The sequence below is a fragment of the Buceros rhinoceros genome, unplaced genomic scaffold (genome assembly GCF_000710305.1).
Source record: "Buceros rhinoceros silvestris isolate BGI_N320 unplaced genomic scaffold, ASM71030v1 scaffold4876, whole genome shotgun sequence".
NCBI classification, from domain to species: domain Eukaryota; kingdom Metazoa; phylum Chordata; class Aves; order Bucerotiformes; family Bucerotidae; genus Buceros; species Buceros rhinoceros.
This window is the reverse complement of record NW_010419297.1, coordinates 162,119-180,078: the sequence shown is the minus strand read 5'-3', so window position 1 is coordinate 180,078 and position 17,960 is coordinate 162,119. Positions and strand designations below refer to the sequence as shown.

At 41.1% G+C, this 17,960-nt stretch overlaps 1 protein-coding gene across 1 annotated transcript in view; it reads left to right on the top strand.

The window, feature by feature from the left end:
- The window catches only part of SDK1 (sidekick cell adhesion molecule 1), a gene marked incomplete at its 5' end in the record, with an annotated part of 284,258 nt that overhangs the window by 141,567 nt on the left and 124,731 nt on the right, over window positions 1-17,960 (top strand). Inside the window, 5 exons of the mRNA XM_010138858.1 lie at window positions 4,823-5,017; window positions 6,231-6,347; window positions 6,601-6,768; window positions 8,779-8,881; window positions 10,010-10,186. Coding sequence (XP_010137160.1) covers window positions 4,823-5,017; window positions 6,231-6,347; window positions 6,601-6,768; window positions 8,779-8,881; window positions 10,010-10,186 — 760 coding nt within the window. The remainder of the gene's footprint in view (window positions 1-4,822; window positions 5,018-6,230; window positions 6,348-6,600; window positions 6,769-8,778; window positions 8,882-10,009; window positions 10,187-17,960) is intronic.

Sequence of the window (17,960 nt, the reverse complement as noted above, 5' to 3'; positions counted from 1 at the left end):
AGAGTCACCACCACTTTTCTAGAAGGAAGCTTTGCACCTAGTGAGATAAGCAAGCATGTGTGTAAGGGTGCTCCAGCTGATTTGGAATTTCAGAAGCATTTGATGAGGTCTCTTACCAAAAGGCACTTATAGAAATGAAGCTATCAGGTTATAGGAGACAAGGTCTTGTGTTAATTAACAGCTTTTTAAACAAAACACAGCAGGACCTGCTGGCAGGGGAGTTCTCCACAGATCTCTGCTGGAACCTGTGCTGATCAACCTATACTCGTAAATGCCCTGGAAAAGAGGGTGATTAGTAAGATGATAATATTTGCTGATTATATAAAATTATTCAAGATAGTCAACATTAAAACTGACCACAGAAGAATTGCAGAAGGTTCTGATGATTTCAACTGGAAGATGAAATTATTGACAGAGTTGAAATTTCCTATTACTATGCAGGAAAAGATTTTTCTTCTGAAAACATGAGTTCAGTGCCAAGCCGTGGTTCACAATGTTAGATACTAAGAAGAAAGGAATAGTGAAAAAATAAGAGTATGCCACTGTATGAACCCATGGGGCACCCCCATCTCAAATACTTCACCCAATTCTAATCACTCCGTTGGAGAGAGGGATGTAGAAAAACTAGAAAAGATACACAAAAGCAGGAACAGTGTAATGAGATGTCTGCCATGGTTTTCAAATAATGAAAGTTAAATTGACTGGAACACTTTGTGAAAGAGATGGCTGAAGGGTGGGTGCCATATGGGAAGGTGAGTAGGAGACGGTTCTTTGTTGCTTGGTGCAACAAGCAGAGGAGGCATGCAGCTGAATTTTCAGGCAGGAGGCGTATGATGTAGGAAAGATTGTACTTTTTCAGAAAACAGACTGTGAAGGTCATTGGTACAGGCAGTAGTTAAGATCAGAAATAAAAAATTTTTAGAAAACCAGAAAAAAAAAAGGTACGGAAGAAAAATCCAGCATGGACTATTAAACACAGCTGTGTGTATGCAACCTCTGGCTCAGGAACGAGCTAGAGCACAGACTGCCGGAGCTTGGAAGGTGGAAATAGCATTTTGTCCTTGGGCTGTTCTTGCATTTTGTGCTTGAGCACCCAAGACGAGACAATTTCAATGGAAGGAAAAATGACTAGATAGACATTATTCTGTCCACGTGCCACCAACTTTGTTTCAATATGACAAACAGATTGGCTTTCTTTTTTTAATTGGAGATTTTTTGAGTAGCAGAATTAAAACTAAGTGTTTTATCATTAGAGAAATTGAGTTTAAAAAACATTCTGAGCTTTTATTTTTAAAAATGTTTCAGTACTACACAACTATTGATGAATCTCTGGACTATCTCACTTTCACTGGCAAAACCTACCTGCTGACTCAAATGTTTTTAATGTGTTTAAAAAAACCAAACCCAAACCTGGAGGAATCAGGAAGAGAAGACGTTGACTTCTGACTCTTGCTTGTACCCTAATTCCTCTTTTGAGCAGTTGGCTCCCAAGGGGATTAATAGCACCCTCATAACCATTCGCAGGGGATGAGGTCTTATTGGAGATACAGGAACCTTTACTAGAGAAAAATTTTTTTCTGCTGAACTCTTCTAGTGCACATCTGACTTGCTGATGAACGTGGTGTAGGAGCATGTAAACCTGTTTTCACGTGGATTGTTTTGCTGAGTATCTGTAACGGAGGCTCAGAAGGGGGAGGAGAGCTGCAAAGCTGCCCTGTGCCTCTGCTCCAAAGGGAAGGTAGACTGTATTTCCCCCAGCCCCACCAAGTTCTGTGCACGAAGCCCATTTGCCAAGTCTTGGTGCATTTTGAATGTGTGAGAGACAGATTAATTTCACAGTGTAAGCAGAGATTAACTGTAAATAAAATTGCAATTTGCCCAGACTAGCTTTATGCTTCCCTGTAATGGAGTTTCAGAGTATCAGGCTGTGCAGTAACCGTGCTCTGCCGTGTGTCTTTCAGCAGCTGCTGATGCTGCCTGCATTTTCAATGGGTTTCCTTTAAAATGCTTTTTCTTATTGGGTTATAGAAAGTTTAGAGCTGCAGGCAGCAGTGGTGGTGTCTAGGGAGTGCAGTTAATTGGACTTTAGTTCTACCTGTTTAGACAAGTAGATGGAAAGATGCTTTTGGGATTCCCCAGTAGCCCACTGGGATCTAGAGAAGGCTATAAAAAATAAGTAAGAAAAATTACACGGTGAATATTTCGAGTCTCTTATCCAGGTTCTTCAGTAAGTTAAATCTGGCAAAGAGTCAAGCATCTGTTTCACAGATGGGGAAACTGAGCCTCAGATTGCATAAATTATTTGCCCAAGGTTAGAGAGAAAGTGGCAAAGCCAGAAGTCTCACTTTGCTGCCTTCCCTTCTCCTCTGCAACATGAGATTAATTTGTCTGTGAAAAATGCATAGTGCTGCATACGTGCTGAGAAATAAACTTACTGTATTTATTATTACTCGTCTTTTAGCCTGTCATCTCTTAGGCAGCAAGGTAGGACTTGGTACTGCTTGGAGAGGTACAGTCCAAACTGTCTTGAAAGTGTTTTCTTCTGTTCACAATTTTTTCACCAGAAGTGTTTGGAGAGGAAAAGCAGCAAAATTCCTTTGGGGATGTGAGGAGAGGGAAGGCTGTGGGGTGGGAGAGGGAGAGAAGAAAGGAAGCTAGTTTTAACCATTTTTATAGCCAGACGTGGCAAAATGATAAAAGAAAATGTGTCCAAGTTGGAAGACAGATCTCTCCAGGAGGATCACTGAAGCCCAAATGAATGCTGCTGACAGGCATCAGAGTGCTTAGATAAGATCCTATTATTCAGACTCATAACTTTGAGTAGAGGAAGATATCCGTAACCGAAATGTAGAAAAATAGAGATGGTAATATTCAGTTTGTCAGCTGAGTTGGTGATAGGAAGGTGTATCTCAAAGTGATTATAGGATTAGAAGGTTTGCTAATACTGTTAGGAGAATGGGATTTATGGGATGACACCAGTGTTAAAGGTTCGAGTGCACTGAATGCCGGATTTCATTATTTCCTGGGTGCCTATCAAGTCTAATGTGTGGGGAAAATGGAGTTGCTATTACTTAAACTTGAAATAATTTCCAGGCTTCTCGGCATCAGGCGAACTATTCCATTTTGCATCATCTGTTTCTTCATTACTCAGTGATAATTTGTGTATTTGCCCAGGAGGATTTTTGAGAGATGAATAACGCTCTCCCCGCGAATTCGGAACATTGAAATTTACTCTCATTCTCTGTATGGGCTGTTGTCTGAATACACAACGTCTGTTCTTTATCAGAAGATGCACTCTGCGTAGTGGGTTTCTTCCTGAGATGATTACCTTTTGGATTATGAGTACATTTTATTTTACCAGCAGAACAAAAGCATCAGAGGTGATTGTAGTAAATGCTACATGTAACAGCAGCAATTGAATGCTGTTTCTCAGTCGTTGCATACATTGTTTGTACATTCTTTCCAGGAGTTAGTGCAGCTTTTGTTGTATAAAGAGAATAAGTACACGGAGAGAAGATATGAATGGAAGTATAACATAAGAGTATTTAACTTCAGGATTTTTTTAAATGATAATGATGATAGTATAGACCTTCCTGTAGTGTTTTTGCTCTGAGAACCTTAAGCCATTGCCGACAGTGCAGTGAAATTCATTGCAGATGCTTCATCAATCAGTGACAATCCCATCCTCAACACCCTCCTCTTCTCTTTTAGGGAAAACTTCAGTCAGCCATGAATTTAAGTCCGTAGTTTCTTACCCTATTACAAGGGAGCGTGAAGCTCTGAGGTTTTAAGTGATATGTGTTCAAAGAAAGCTGCCAATTATTAAAATGCCATGTCTGAAGCTGCTGTTAAATCAGCTGGATACTCCTGTGATCCTGTGATTATCCAATCACGTAATAAAATCGCTGCTTTGCTTCAGATCTCTGCGTAGGGCCCTCGGCATTTGATCAGTTTGGGATTTCTGGGATGTACAGATAAAACACTGGGAGTGGGATGGGAATATCTGTGTATGAAATCTCTCAAAGAAAAGTGAATCCTACTGCTATTTGTATATACTAAATTTACAGCCCCTTCAGCCCAGGTGACTGGGATACGATTGCAGCAAAAATACGTGTGAAATAACAACGTCAGGGTTTGTAGAACATGCACATGAAAGAAAACAGGAATAAATGGGACTGTAAGTTTTATCTATGGTAGGATTTTTGTTTCTCCTAATGTCTGCGTTTTTCAAATAACAGGTGAAGCTTGAGAATGAATAAAAATAATAATAATTTAAAGCTATTTCATTGTGACAACATGATGTTTGTACATCAGCTCAAACTAAGGCACCAAATTAGGACTCGAATACAGCCATGTGAGCACTTCATTTTTCATGTGTAATTTGCCATTTCCTTTTTATTTTGACATCTTAGAGTAGCGCAGAAGAATCGTATTTGGGACGGAACAGCCTTACAGACTTGCTGTAGTGCCACACTGCTGCTGTTTAGCATGATTCTGGCTTTCAACGTGAAATTGCTGTAAATCTTATTTTGAAGTAGCATGAAATATGATTGGGTGAAGAAAGTAATTTGATAACATGTTTTCTCAACATTCCCCCTTCCGCCATTTGCTGTTTTTATTCCCACATGTTCTGCAGTGTGTTATTACCATTGATAATGTAAGATGCAGCTTCCATTTATCAAAAGCAGCTTGTAAAAATAGAAATAATTTGTGTAGAAGGGTAGGAAACCAGGGATGTGACCGCAGCAGCACTGGGTATTTTGACTACCTAAAACATATTTTGCAAAGATAAATAGTGAAACTACCTGGGTTTTTTTTATAGGTGTTCCCATTCCCACCCTGGTCTGGTATAAGGACTCTGTTCCCCTCAGCAAGCTGGAAAACCCTCGCTACAAAGTACTGCTGAGTGGCGGGCTGCGGATCCACGCGCTGCGTCCTCAAGATGCTGGAATCTTCCAGTGTTTTGCTAGTAATGAAGCCGGGGAGATACAGACGTACACCTACCTGGATGTGACTAGTGAGTAAGGAGTTGTGATACGGGATCCATGGTTGCCTTGTCATTTCTGAAGGTGATCCTACATCCATCAGATTTCTCCACCACTCTGTGCTTGTTTAGGTCAACTCGCAGAACCCTGTTTTTCATCACTTGTAGCTGCCCTAGCTGGAAGGTAGCCCTTAAATGCCCTCTGTGGCCTGAACACTATCTACTGAAGCCTGCAGAAAAACTTTCCATGACATTAGGGGCTTGAGATGAACTCTCCTATTTGATGTTACTAAAGGAGAACTTAGTGAAAAGAAAAAAGAAAGAAAGGTTGATTGTGAAATACTTTTATCTGTCGTTTATACTTCAATAATTTAGTTGGACTCTGATGCAGTTCTGTTCTGGATGTGAGCTACTGCTTCATGATTGTGCATGGTATCATTTTACCTGCCTTTTGCCTACAACTACATTTAGTAGGGGAAAGAAAGGAAGTTCAAGTTAAATGTCTTTTTTTGGCCCAAAAGACTGATTAAGTGGATTTGTTAATGAAGTACGTTCTTCTCTATTGAAGAATTACAAATCCTAGTAGTCTCTTTTAAAAACCATTACTAACAGGCATTTCTCTAATACCGTAACTCCTCTCCGGGTAGCTGATTTTTAGCACAAGAGCAGTTTATACATACTGACCATAATTGCTACTGGTCTCAGAAAGTAGATCAGCCCCAGCTCGATATATATCTAGGAAACTGCAGAAAAAAATGTAATAAAATGCAACTGGGGGAAAATAAGAGAGAAAGGAACTTGGAAAATGTCTTGGATGAGACTCAGGTTCTAAATTCTTTTGGCTGACATTTAGGTTTCAAAGTTAATGCTTTGCTCAAGTTGCTTCTCATCTTAAAGAAGTCTGTTATGAAGATGAAAGAAAATAGTTGTGTTTATCTAGGTGTCTCAACTTCCCCCCCAACACTCATTCTGAGCTTTATCTTCCTGGTTTTGTAAGCCATCTTACTTGCACTTGTACAAGCGCTGATAGATTTTTATTTTCCATGTAGGTAATAAACTGAATTAGACAATTCCTAGGAGATGAATAGTGAAAGGTTACAGTCACTGCTGAAAGGTTTTCGTGTATTACTCTCGTGTCCTTCTCCATGATCAGTTCTGTAAAAGTGAATGTAAAGTCGTCTATGATAATAGGTAAAGGATGTTTCTGATAGCTGATGCATTGAATTTTTCTAATTTTTGATTGTAGACATTAAACCAGCATTTATACAGCCTCCAGAGGATACCACCGTTACAGAGGGGATGACGGCAGTGCTAACCTGTGAAGTATCGGGGGCTCCAAAACCTGCCATCTCATGGAAGAAAGGTAGCCAGTTATTAAGTTGTTCTGGAAAAGCTGTAATACACGATTTCTTGTCCATTCCTGTTACTGAGACTCTGTAGATCCATTTAGTGCATATTTCTTCGGTTCTCTGGTTCTGCGAGCAGAGGGTTTGTTGTGGGGCAGTGGTGAGCCCGGATAGGCTGGAATAGTCTTTTGGAAGAACTAGAAATTGCAGTGCTTAATCCGTGCGGTCTACGTGACTCTAATGGTGCTGGTTTTCCCTTCTGTGTTTCAGGCAACCAGATCTTAGCCAGCGGCTCGGTTCAGATTCCTCGGTTCATTCTTCTTGAATCCGGAGGGCTCCAGATAACACCGGTTTTCCTTCAGGATGCTGGCAATTATACTTGCTGTGCAGTCAACTCTGAAGGAGCTCTGAACGCTTTTGTGATGCTGACAGTGTGGAGTAAGGATAATGCTTTGTTTAAAGTCTAAGTTTAATCAAGTATTAATCACTTTTTGTTGTATGCAGAGGAAATTTTCATAAGTAATTATGCTTTCCTAGCTAATAGAGATACTTGTATGATTTAATAGGAATAATGTATCTATTTTAGGAAACCTCTCACAAATACCCTTTTTGTTTGTAAAATCATGCATATAAACTTTTCTGTTGTGAAAAGAAGTGTATTTAAATAGAGCTCAATCACAATTGCACTTTTACTCAGGTTTTGTCTTGGAGGATCTCACATTGCAAATCAGACCTTTTAACTTGTAGATGAGGCTGTTCGCTGTTGGTTTCTGCCTCCAGGAGTCTGCAGGCAGTATAGACCAGCCCACGCTGTTACTAAACCTGTGGCCGCAGTTCCAAGGGATATCGCACCTTTGGATTTCTTTGTGGCCCTGGGCACTGTTGGAAGCCAAACCAACGTACAGCAGACTTCAGCTAGCCTCTCATGCTACAGATTGGCACGGCACAGGGGAACCCATGAAATGATTTTGTCCTTCACTGTTTGTCCTCAATCGCTATTTTTATATTTCTTCTGTTGAAGAAGAGAGTCTGATCCACAGGTTCACCAGGGTTACTCCTAAATGAGTCAAATTTAAGTGTAACGTGTTTTTTTGCTGCTTAAGGTAGGAGAAAAGGATCCCTGAAAGGTGTCATAAATAATTAAAAACGATGAGATGGAAAATACAGAGGTGTTGTGGTTCTCTATCCTTTCCTGTGCTTGAAGTACAGATCACGCTGCTGATGTGTGGTGCATATTTGGCATTTTGTTAATCCCAAAACTCTGCAAGTTCTGTCAGCAATGTTCCTCCTTTTGCATTTGGAAATACCCGAAAACAACGCTGTCAGGAACTGTGATGTACTTGTGCCATACGGCCATCATACCTGTATCGTACCGACAATAGAGAGTTGGTACACACATCAGGATGTTGTAAACCGAATGCTATCCACGTCTGGATCAAGTAAAGGAGAACTTTCCCATTAATTCTCAAAACCATGGTTCTTATATGTATTAGAGATAGTTCCTGTCCATGATACCACATTGGATGGGGAAGAGAAAAGTGAATATAACCTAATAACACCCTAGAAGGAATACATAGGTACGTCAGAAGTAATGCTAAAAATTCCACGCTATTAGAGTTAGCTTTTGATTTTGCTGACGATTCGTTCTTGTGCATGTATGACGTAACTCAGTAGATGTTGGTTATCTCTGTAGGGATTGGGGACTGATTAACCTTGTCCACATATCTTCTATACTCGTCCTAGTTGTCTACCTGCCTCAGCTGATGCTATCTGCTGCTGCTACTGTGTTAAGCCTAACAGAGATCTTTCACACCAGAGCCGGTTGCTGTAGTTACAGCAATTATTCTGTTCTGGGTCTCCGGGAGGTGCTTGAATCAAGATGTCTTGAAACATTTGAGTAAACAGCCTATCTTTCAGTGTACCAGAAGTTCCTCCTCCTTTAACCTCTTTCCTGAATTGGACAGGGTTGTAGGGTGCCATTTAAGCATTTCTCTTCCAGGATATTTTTCTAGTGTATTCTCTTTGCACAGATTTTCTTTGGTTTGTTTTCCCCTCTCTAAACAGTGTGACTTGTTTCCTGACTCTCAGCATGTTTGGATTCATTCAGATCACATTACCAACATATTTGCTGCCTTATGGCTTCAGGGAGTTGCCAGAGATCCTTCTTACGAGGCCAGCGAGAGTTAGCGCGGCTTTAGCACTCTTCCCTACTCAGATCACTGCCGACTAGACTCCTGCCCTCTGCTGCTTTTGCTGCTCTGCACCCCACAGCGTGCCACCTCTTCTCAACACAATGACATGAGAGGGAGGGGAGCCCTCACAGCAAAGACTCAAAGAGGAATGGCCTGCTTGCTCTGAGTGACAAATGTTCGGTTACTTGCTCTCTGAGTGAATACCCAAGTCAAAAGGCTGTAATTTCACGTGAACTATGGCTTGTGTTCCTTTCAGATCGCACTTCCATTGTTCACCCTCCTGAGGACAGCACTGTGATCAAAGGCACCACAGCTACTCTGCAATGTGAAGCGACTCATGATCCTAGAATTTCAATCAGGTTGGTGGTGTCAGTTCTTGTTTGTATGGTTTATCCAAGCTTAATTTTATAAGCTATATGAATAGCATTAGGTGAAAAGTTTCAGGACCCCAGATTTGAGCAGCAGACCCCTGATTACTGCATTATAAGGTTGTTCACTGTATCATTAATCATATAAATCCCATCTTCCATTTCAGCCTTATGTATTATTTACAATGAGCTATGTTCCACTTCATGACTTCAATATAGCCTTTCATGATTTTACTGTCAAGGTTAATACACTATCAATAAAACCAACTTGTCAGAAGCTGATACTTAATGAGAGTAAAAGCCGAAGAGAAGGAAAAGGATTTCAGAAGTGTTTACATTGGGGTGCGTGAAAGCCACACAAGAGATGCCTGTGTTCTTGGAAACAGCTCAATAACTAAGGGGCTATATTCTGCTTTAACTGTGTAAAGGAAAAGAGATTTTGTCTGAACTATTAGAATTCGCACTGGAGCACTTAGAGGAAGTTCATAATTTTAAACTAAATTTGCCATGAAAATTCACGTAGTCTGAAAGCAACTCAAAGGAAAGAAAACGCAAGGAGCGGGTTGGAGGGTACTAGAAGGGTGAACTGCAGAAAACTTCAGAAAGAAAAATTGCGAAAAAAGTTAATGTAGAGATACTTAATTGTAAGACCATGGACTGTATACATCTCTGTGACATGTTGGCATGTCTGTTTTGATGGATGAGCTCTAATAAACCTTGCCACGGTCGTTTCAGGATGTTACTGATGATGGCAGTCTGATGTTACTAGAGCTTTATGAGGTGGGCCAACACCTCGGCTGTTAATTGCAGAGTACGATGCTCTAGTTTAAAATGCTGATGAAGATGGATTTAAGAACTTGGACACTTAGGAGAACTTCACCTTTTCTGTTTAAAATATGTAGTATTTTTTATAAAATACGTAGTATCTAGGATGCTGTTACATTTCTTATTCTGATCATCGATCTAAACCTTGTAGAAGGCACTGCTTCCAAAAGTAACTGTAGGGGCCTGTCATATTTAACATGTGATTACTGAAGCTGATACCTTATAGCACAGTTCACACAAATTTATTTTGATGTCCTTATGAGTTATTAATAATTGAAACGTCATAATACGCAGGTACCTTTGGAAGAAGGACAGCGTTGTAATAAATCCATCCAGCAGTTCCAGGATCACAGTAGAGAAAGATGGAACCCTCCTCATCAGCCAGACATGGTCAGGTGACATCGGAGACTATACCTGTGAGGTCATTTCTTCTGGAGGAAATGACTCCAGAATGGCTCGGCTAGAAGTGATGTGAGTATTCCGCTCTCTCCAGTGCGTATTCTTAAATACACACTGTTCTTGGTTTCAGATACCATTGGGTATTTTTCTAGAGTTTCATTCTAGAAGATCTGGGGAGTCTGTAAGTTTTTGGGTTTTGGTATAGGGTTTTTTAGGAGCAGTTAAGCCTGGTTTGTTCATAATTAAGTTGCCTTGAAATGTCCGTCCTTTTGCACGCTGACACGCTGCTTGGGCTTCCAAGTAACTGGAGACTTGGAGGTTGCTTCCAAGTAGCTGCATCTCCCTGATAATGTACACATGCACAGATCCAATGTGGTTGAGTAATTGAGCCCTGGGGATAACCATTAAGAGGTGGTGGTCCACTTGAAGCCCGTACAAGTGGACTACCACAGGGGATTGCAATGGAACGTGCCCTCTTCAGCATCTTTATCAGTGATCTGGAGGAGGCGTTGGAGCATGCTCATCAGGTTTGTAGGTAGCAAAAAATGTATGTGGGACAGTTGCTACCCTCAAGGGCAGAGATACCTCATTCAGAGATAGGCTGAGAAGTTGGCCAACAGGAACCTTATGAAATTCAACAATGACAAATGCAGTGATGCGTCTGAGGAAGAACCTCTGGCAGTAATACAGTCTGGGCACTGACTGACTGGTAGCAGATCTGAAAAGAACCTGGGCATCTTGGTAGACAGAAGCTGAACGTGAGCCAGCTCTGTGCCCTGGCAAGAAAAAGGGCTAGCAGCATCCTGGGCTGGGTTAGGATGAGCATAGTAGATTGATGGACATGATTAACCCCTTTTATTTGACACTTATTTGTCTGCATCTGGAAGACTATCTCCAGTTTTCAGACCAGACTGAGAACACTGGTCTGATCTCATAGCTGCCCCTGTGGACCACAGATCTCATGAGGTCCCTTCCAACCAGAATCCTTCTGTCATCCCATGTTCTAGGGCTTTCCCATAAAGCCCAGGAGCTGTGCTGCAATGCCAAGGTTGTAAGAAAATATTTGCCTCCTTTTAGTACCTTTTCTCTGTTAAACGTGTATCAGAGTAGCTGGTCCCTGGACAGGCATTGCTTACTCTTGCGTTCTCTTTATACGGGGTTTTTCAAGGGAAATATATTTTTATGTATGCCTTTCTTGATTCCTAAGGATCTTTAAGAATAAAAACAAGAAAACATTCAAAGTGCAGTTAAGTTCTGGAAAAGGATTGTAAAAATGTCATTAAGGGCTTCCACATTTTCCTGTTCCTGTCATTCCACTGGGTGAAGTGCACTCCCATTTTATTTTTATCACTAAAAGCAATAAATGTGGGTTTGGTACATGTGAGGAGCAGATCAGATGAATAAGAAGGTTATGTTTTATGTAGGCGCTTTTTTTTTTTAATTTAATTTATTTATTTGAGTGGTGCCTCATGCTTTAACTAAAATTGCATCTGTTTCTCCTGGTCATGCCTGATCTCTCTGAGAAGATGGCAACTTCTGCTGTCGGCAATGTAATGAGTTCACCTCGGAGATTTGCTGTGCGGAGGGCTGTTTGATAGAGCATTATTCTGACAGTGCCAAGGCTAGATCAGATGCCCATTTTCAGAGAGCGGTCATACATTCTTTCTCTAATTAAGCACTCCTCAGCTCTTCTCCCAGAGTGCATTTTACTGCTGGTTTGAATCCAAGAGCAGAAGACAATTCAAAATATATTGCCACTATATAACCACACTTGCTTTTCTCTGAGGTGGTTTTTGAATGGAGGGCAGAAAATTACAGAGTAAAGGCTGAAAAGAATGTTAAAACTTGAACTTCGAAGCAGAGCCGTAAATACGTGCTAAACACTTCAGCAGTCTGGTCATTGAATTCTAAATAGCACAAGATGCCCCATACATCCCAGTACAGCACAGCGGATGGGTTTACTTGCAATTCCCCTTTGCGCAGGGAGGAATGGTTTTATATTCCAGAAAATCTGGGCTAGAAGTTAGCTGGGAGAGGCACACCTTGTGGCTGTTGCTGAGGCTGCTTTTCTTGCACCACAGCTAGTTCCAGTTGTGTTGGTGGGCTCTCCGTGTGCTGGGACTGGTTCTTAATCTGGGACCTCTGCTTCCTCCAGTGTTCTATGGCCAGTTGCCTATCGCTTGTTTTTCCTGGAGGAATTTAAGTAGTATATCAGAGCCGCTCTTTTAGAGGACTTCAGTAACTGATAAGTCATTCAATCGTACCTTGAATTGTGATGTTTTCTTTCAAAGTAGTGCTACAGGTAGTGCAATAATAATGCTGCAATGGCATTCCTTTGCAGCTTTCATCGTTATCGTTTGGCTCAGCAGCACAAATCGGTGAGAAACAGAGATACATGATACAACAGAAGTGAAATGGAGAAGAAAATATGTGGAAAGGAAATGTCTGAAGTAAAGCTTAAATTGAATTCTAGCTCATATACGAATGACAGATCTATAACATTCTCTGTTCTCCCAGATAATTCTCTTGTGCAGAGCATTAACAAACAGGGCATGTATGTTCCCATCGATGAGCACTTACACTTCAGTGCCTTGAGTAGCGCTAATGTCAGACAAATGTTCAAAGGAGGCCTCTCGACCAATTACAGGCTGGAGCGGTCTACCAACGGACAATATCGTACCCTACCTAGCTTTAATCTGACAACTCCAATTGTCTCACTGCCTCTTTTCCCTCAGGAACCAGCATGTCCTTCCTATATCTCTAGGTATGTCAAAAGAAATTTCCAAAGGTACAAGTAAGTTTGTTACTGGTTTCTATTCAAACTGATTCAATTCAAAACCGTTGACCTTCAGGGTGACCTTCATTTATTTAATCTCTTAGTGGTCTGGTTTTCTAATCTGTGAAAAGAAGGAAAGAAAACTTTTTCTTCCTTTGTCTTCCCTTGTTGGAAGACAACCTTGGGGGAAAAAGTAATGTTTCTTGCTAGAACACAGGCTGGTAGCGCAGCGCGGTATACATTGGTGGGGCAAGCGGGGTGGATCATTTTTCTTAGCGTGTCCATGAGGAAATAAAACATCTGAAAAGAAAAGCCAGAAAACTAATGAAGAACTTGCTAAAGTGCAGCCAAAGGTTACCTTGCTCATCAATTTTGCACTGATGGTACTTGGGCACAGAAACTAATTGCTAGTCAAGATACTCTACCCATTCATTTGTCTTCCCTCTAAATGTGTTTATTCTTCATGTACATCACTAGATTTGATTTGCACAAGGTAAAACATTTGCAAGTGATGTTTCTCTTCTGCAAGATAGATTTTAATTTTTTACTTACTGGGGGATTTTTTTCCCCCCAGCAGAGCTTCTCAACTGCAAATACATAAATATTTGCAGGTCTTCTGATGATGAGCTTCTGCTTCTCTTGCATTCCTCCAAGTCATAAGACTTGATCCTGAAAATTACTGTACTTTATGAAACCTCCCAGCTTCATTTAGCTTACTTTTATAGTCCTGTAAATACCGTACTGAAATACATACAGAGGAAAACATGCTTGTTCCTAGTGTCACTCACCTGATGGGAAACTGATGATTCCAGCTCAAAGTATCCTGAGGATTCTCTGTATATATAAAATAATCAGAACTACCACTATCTATGCCTGATGAGACCTGCTGCTTAGTATCAGCCTGTCTGCAGTCTGTACTAAAGAATCCCTCTGTTGTATGAATGTGACTGAAAAGTATGGTAATGCTGCATTGTTGGAAAACCTAAGCCCCCTACAAGCCTCTGTTATGTCACAACGTATAGTAAAATCTTTTGGGCTCTTTCTCTATGCAAGAATATAGGAAGGATAATGTAATATAAAAATAGACAATTTATTCCTGGCAGCAAGTTCATAATCTTTCAGTTCTCATTCTCTAGAGAAAGAACTATTATTGTTCTGTCTTCTTCAAAAGCAGGAGAGGAGAGCTAACCACTTGTAATAAAACCCAGGGGGTTCCTAAGAATGCACAGTATTGCCTTTGTCAATCACTTATACATTAATTTTTATACTCTTTATACTAGAGTATTTGTAATTGCTGCTACTTCCCATTTCTTCTGAATACATCCCATTAAAAAAAAAGCTGATTACTAAAAACAAAATTCATAAGACCGAGGCAGAGTAACAAATCAAAAAGGTGTCTTATTACAAACTTATCTTCATATGGCTGCCATATCCCTCAGTTCCATCTCTTTCTTTCTGCAGGGAGTGATAACAGGAAGGATGTCAACCTGGCAAATATATTATTCCTTCCGCGCTAGAAAAAAGCTTCTGTTTATTTTTCCAAGCTCTTTATTGAGATGTCATCCAAGAAGTGAGGTTCACTGCTGAGTATAAATGCACTTCATACTCAAAAGAGAAATAACCCTTGGAAATACAATTGTGTCTGTCCATCATTGAAGGTACATCAGAATTGTAGGTGTTTTTAGCAAAAAGCATAAAATTCAAAAGCCTTTCCCAGGTCATTTGTAGATTTGAGCTTGTGGTGACAACCAAAAAGAAACGTGAAATACGTCTGCGTGCTCTGGGACTTGGCAAGCCTTTAATTTCAAAAATCCACCTTGTTAGAGGGCTATGAGAGACAAAAAGTCTCATAACTCATCATTGCATTGCAAGAATCCTTCCTGTGTTTAGAAATTGGAGTGGATATTTTTTGCAAGAGAAGCTGGGAAGTCTTGAGCAACAGGTGACATGTTTCTTGATTTAAACATTATAAACTTTCATGAGCAAAGCCATCAGGGCTGAGCGCTTTGCTAGACTTCCTGTCTCAACTTCTTACCATGTTATCTGGTCTAGCAGATGAACCACTTGCTCCTGAGTAAAACTTGTATGGCGGACCTGATTTCGGAAACAATTTATGAAAAACTGACAAGCGAACTTGTTTAATCTCCCTTGCCTTTTTAGTAATCCCCTCTTCAGTCACAGTCTCTCTAATTACCTGCTGCCGGACCATTTTTCTCAGAAATCTCTCCAAACCACGGCTGGTTTATTTCCCGCAGCAAATAGTCTGCTTTTAGCTAATTTTATAAAACGCTCTATGTGTTTGCTGAATGAGTTTCTCAGCTGCCCTCTGGCAGTGATGAGCTGACTCAAAACATTAGTGTTTCTGTTTTGAATGTGTATCATCTGCAACTAGCTAATATTTCTCTCCTGGATTGTCACAGTGACTTCATGTTCTTTTCTTGCAAGTCTGCTCGTTTAATTGCTTTGTTAGGATCCCCTCAGGTCACCTTGATGGCTGTGCCATTAACCTGGGCTTATCTATCAGCTACATATTTGGTGCTGTCATACAAAGTAAGTTGTGAAAACTTGCCTCCATGCAACTCTTCGGTATTAGAGTGAGGTCTTAAGACAGTCCATACTGAAAAACCTTCACGTATTTCCCATTTGCAGCTTCAGTGAACTCAAAGGTAATAATGTTGAAATTAAACTTCCAGTGTCCAATCAATGGCTGTTCTGTGCCCTGTGTGGTTTTGTCCTAAACCTCATCCACTTTCTTGGGGTATCAGAAGTTGAGCAGTTCTAGTCTGTGGTCCTCTCCATCCTGAAGAAGGTTTGAAATTACCATGCCCTGCAATGATTCCTTGGGTGGTAGCAGTAAGGAAAAGTAATTCTCTTAAAGGAAAAACGAAGCAATGATCTCTTTTGGGTGCTTGAATATTCATGACAGTGGTACAGGCCTCATTTATCATCCTTCCACACAGTATGTGGTAGCAAATGAGGAGACAAAGTGTAAATGCTCGCTGAAGTAGGAATTACTGTTTATTAATCTCTGCTTTTGTATACTACAAGGAGAGAGGTACACTTCTGTGCTGAAATAGCCTTGTAGTTTAAAATATTTATTTCTGTCCAGGTGTGTTTCTTAGTCACTTGTTATGTCTGCCTTGAGGGATTTAAATCTGTGAGCACCATCTGTTGCCGTTCGGTGTGGACACATATGGCTAAAGAATATGATATTAGTGGAGATGGGTGTACTGTGCGGTGCGGCAGCTCAGGCTGACCAGCCTCTGGCGGAGCAGAGCGCCCTTTTCCTTCGGGCTGCTGACTGATTACCCTCTGTGTCAATCGGAGAGAATAATCAACTCAACCCAAATCCGAAGCAAAATGCTACCACGTTTAAACTCAGTTTGTGCGTTAAAACGCGTGGAAAAGGCAATGTCCCCTCTCCTCCAAAAGCCTTCTGAGACTTGTACTCTAAGAAAAAGAGACTGAGCTGTAAAGTCTTTCTTAGTAGTGTAACCTCTGTCCTCAAATGAGCTGTTAATTCAGCCCTTCGAAAAGCACAGGGAAACAAGATTAGTAAATGCACACCCAGAAAATATCCTTCGTATATACTGGGGACGTTTGTTTAGTTCCCAGAGTGACATGGGAATAAGTTTGCTGTGAGCTCCCCCTCACAGCAAACCCCCTCTGTCCTTCCTACGTTGCTCCCCATGTGACAGTCACCTTCTGGAAGAAGCTGAAGCCACAGCCCACTCTGAGCTCTGCCCCGCAGGACCTGGTGGTAAATGAAATGGGGACCGGGACTTGTCACAGTTGTTGGGACATGAACCATGTCACAACGAGATGTTTCGCTGTCTTTCTTTCAGTAACTTCCTTTGCCAGCTTAATCACAAACACTTTTCCATCCAGCTTGCTTGGGACATAATGATAAATTACAGCGGAGGTTTAGTGTTTGTTATAATTTAATGTTTCATTCAAAATTAAGTAGCACACTCCTGTAGTCCCTGGGAAAATGGCCATATCTTAACCCCCCAACTCCCCACTTCCAGATGACAGCCTGATTCTGCCATTTGGTCTTGATGCCCTCCTACTCTTTTTCTGGTCACCCTCTTCCCTAAACTTGTTTATCCAAAATTTTGCAGTGCTGTGCTCAAAATCTGCTTCCATACGTACTCTTTCCTGTCCCTGCGACAGCCCAAAAAGCGACTGTGTCTTAGCTGTCTCTGCATCAGCAGTCTGGAGCCTGGTTGGTGCACACCCAGATCTAAGAGAGAGCATAGTCAGCTAACCTCTTCGTGATAAAGGCATCTTGAACACGCGGTTTAATGAAGTCAGGATCCAAATCACAGCCTGAGGTGTCACTCCAAGTTTACTATGGAAAGAGCCTGGGGTCACCAGGCTGCTAATTTAGTTTAAGCATTTAAAATGAGATGAGATAAGAGTGAGTCTCAGGTTTTAGACCTGAGGAAGCACCAACTCTTCTAGCCTGGAGGGATGTCAGCAGGTGATTGCCTTCCGCTTCTGTTATCTCATTATCTGTGTGTTTTTCTTACCTGTCTTTGGCTCTTCCAGAAACCTTTTTTTTTTGGTGCTAATTCTGCAGTATGTAGCCATCATAAACATGTAAACAAAAACATTCACTGTTTTAACAGAAAAATAATTAAACTATTGCCTGGCTTTCCATATGTTCTCAATCTTCCAGTAGAAACCCAAATCCAGGGCATATTTATTGTTCTGGCTTAAAGCCAGAGCCAGTATTTACCTCTGTGAGTGGCTAAGGAGTTGTGGTTTTTAAATAACCATTAGCCCTCAGTAGCATGATGCATTACAACCAGAAATTACTACACTTTTAAATTAAGCATGTGAAGAACCCTTGTGGCTTTCTGCTCTGGCCAGAGCAGCTTAGCAGTGGTGCTTGCTGAGGACGTGCTACCCTCAGCGTTCCTGGGGAGGTGAGTAGCCTGAATGGGTGAAAACTGGCCCTCCTTGCTTTTCCTTCGCTCTGAGATCTTTGTCCTCCTTAGGAACCGGGATGATAAGGAGCAGAGATCAGATTCGAGTGTAATGGCCAAAGGGCTCTTATCACGTAAT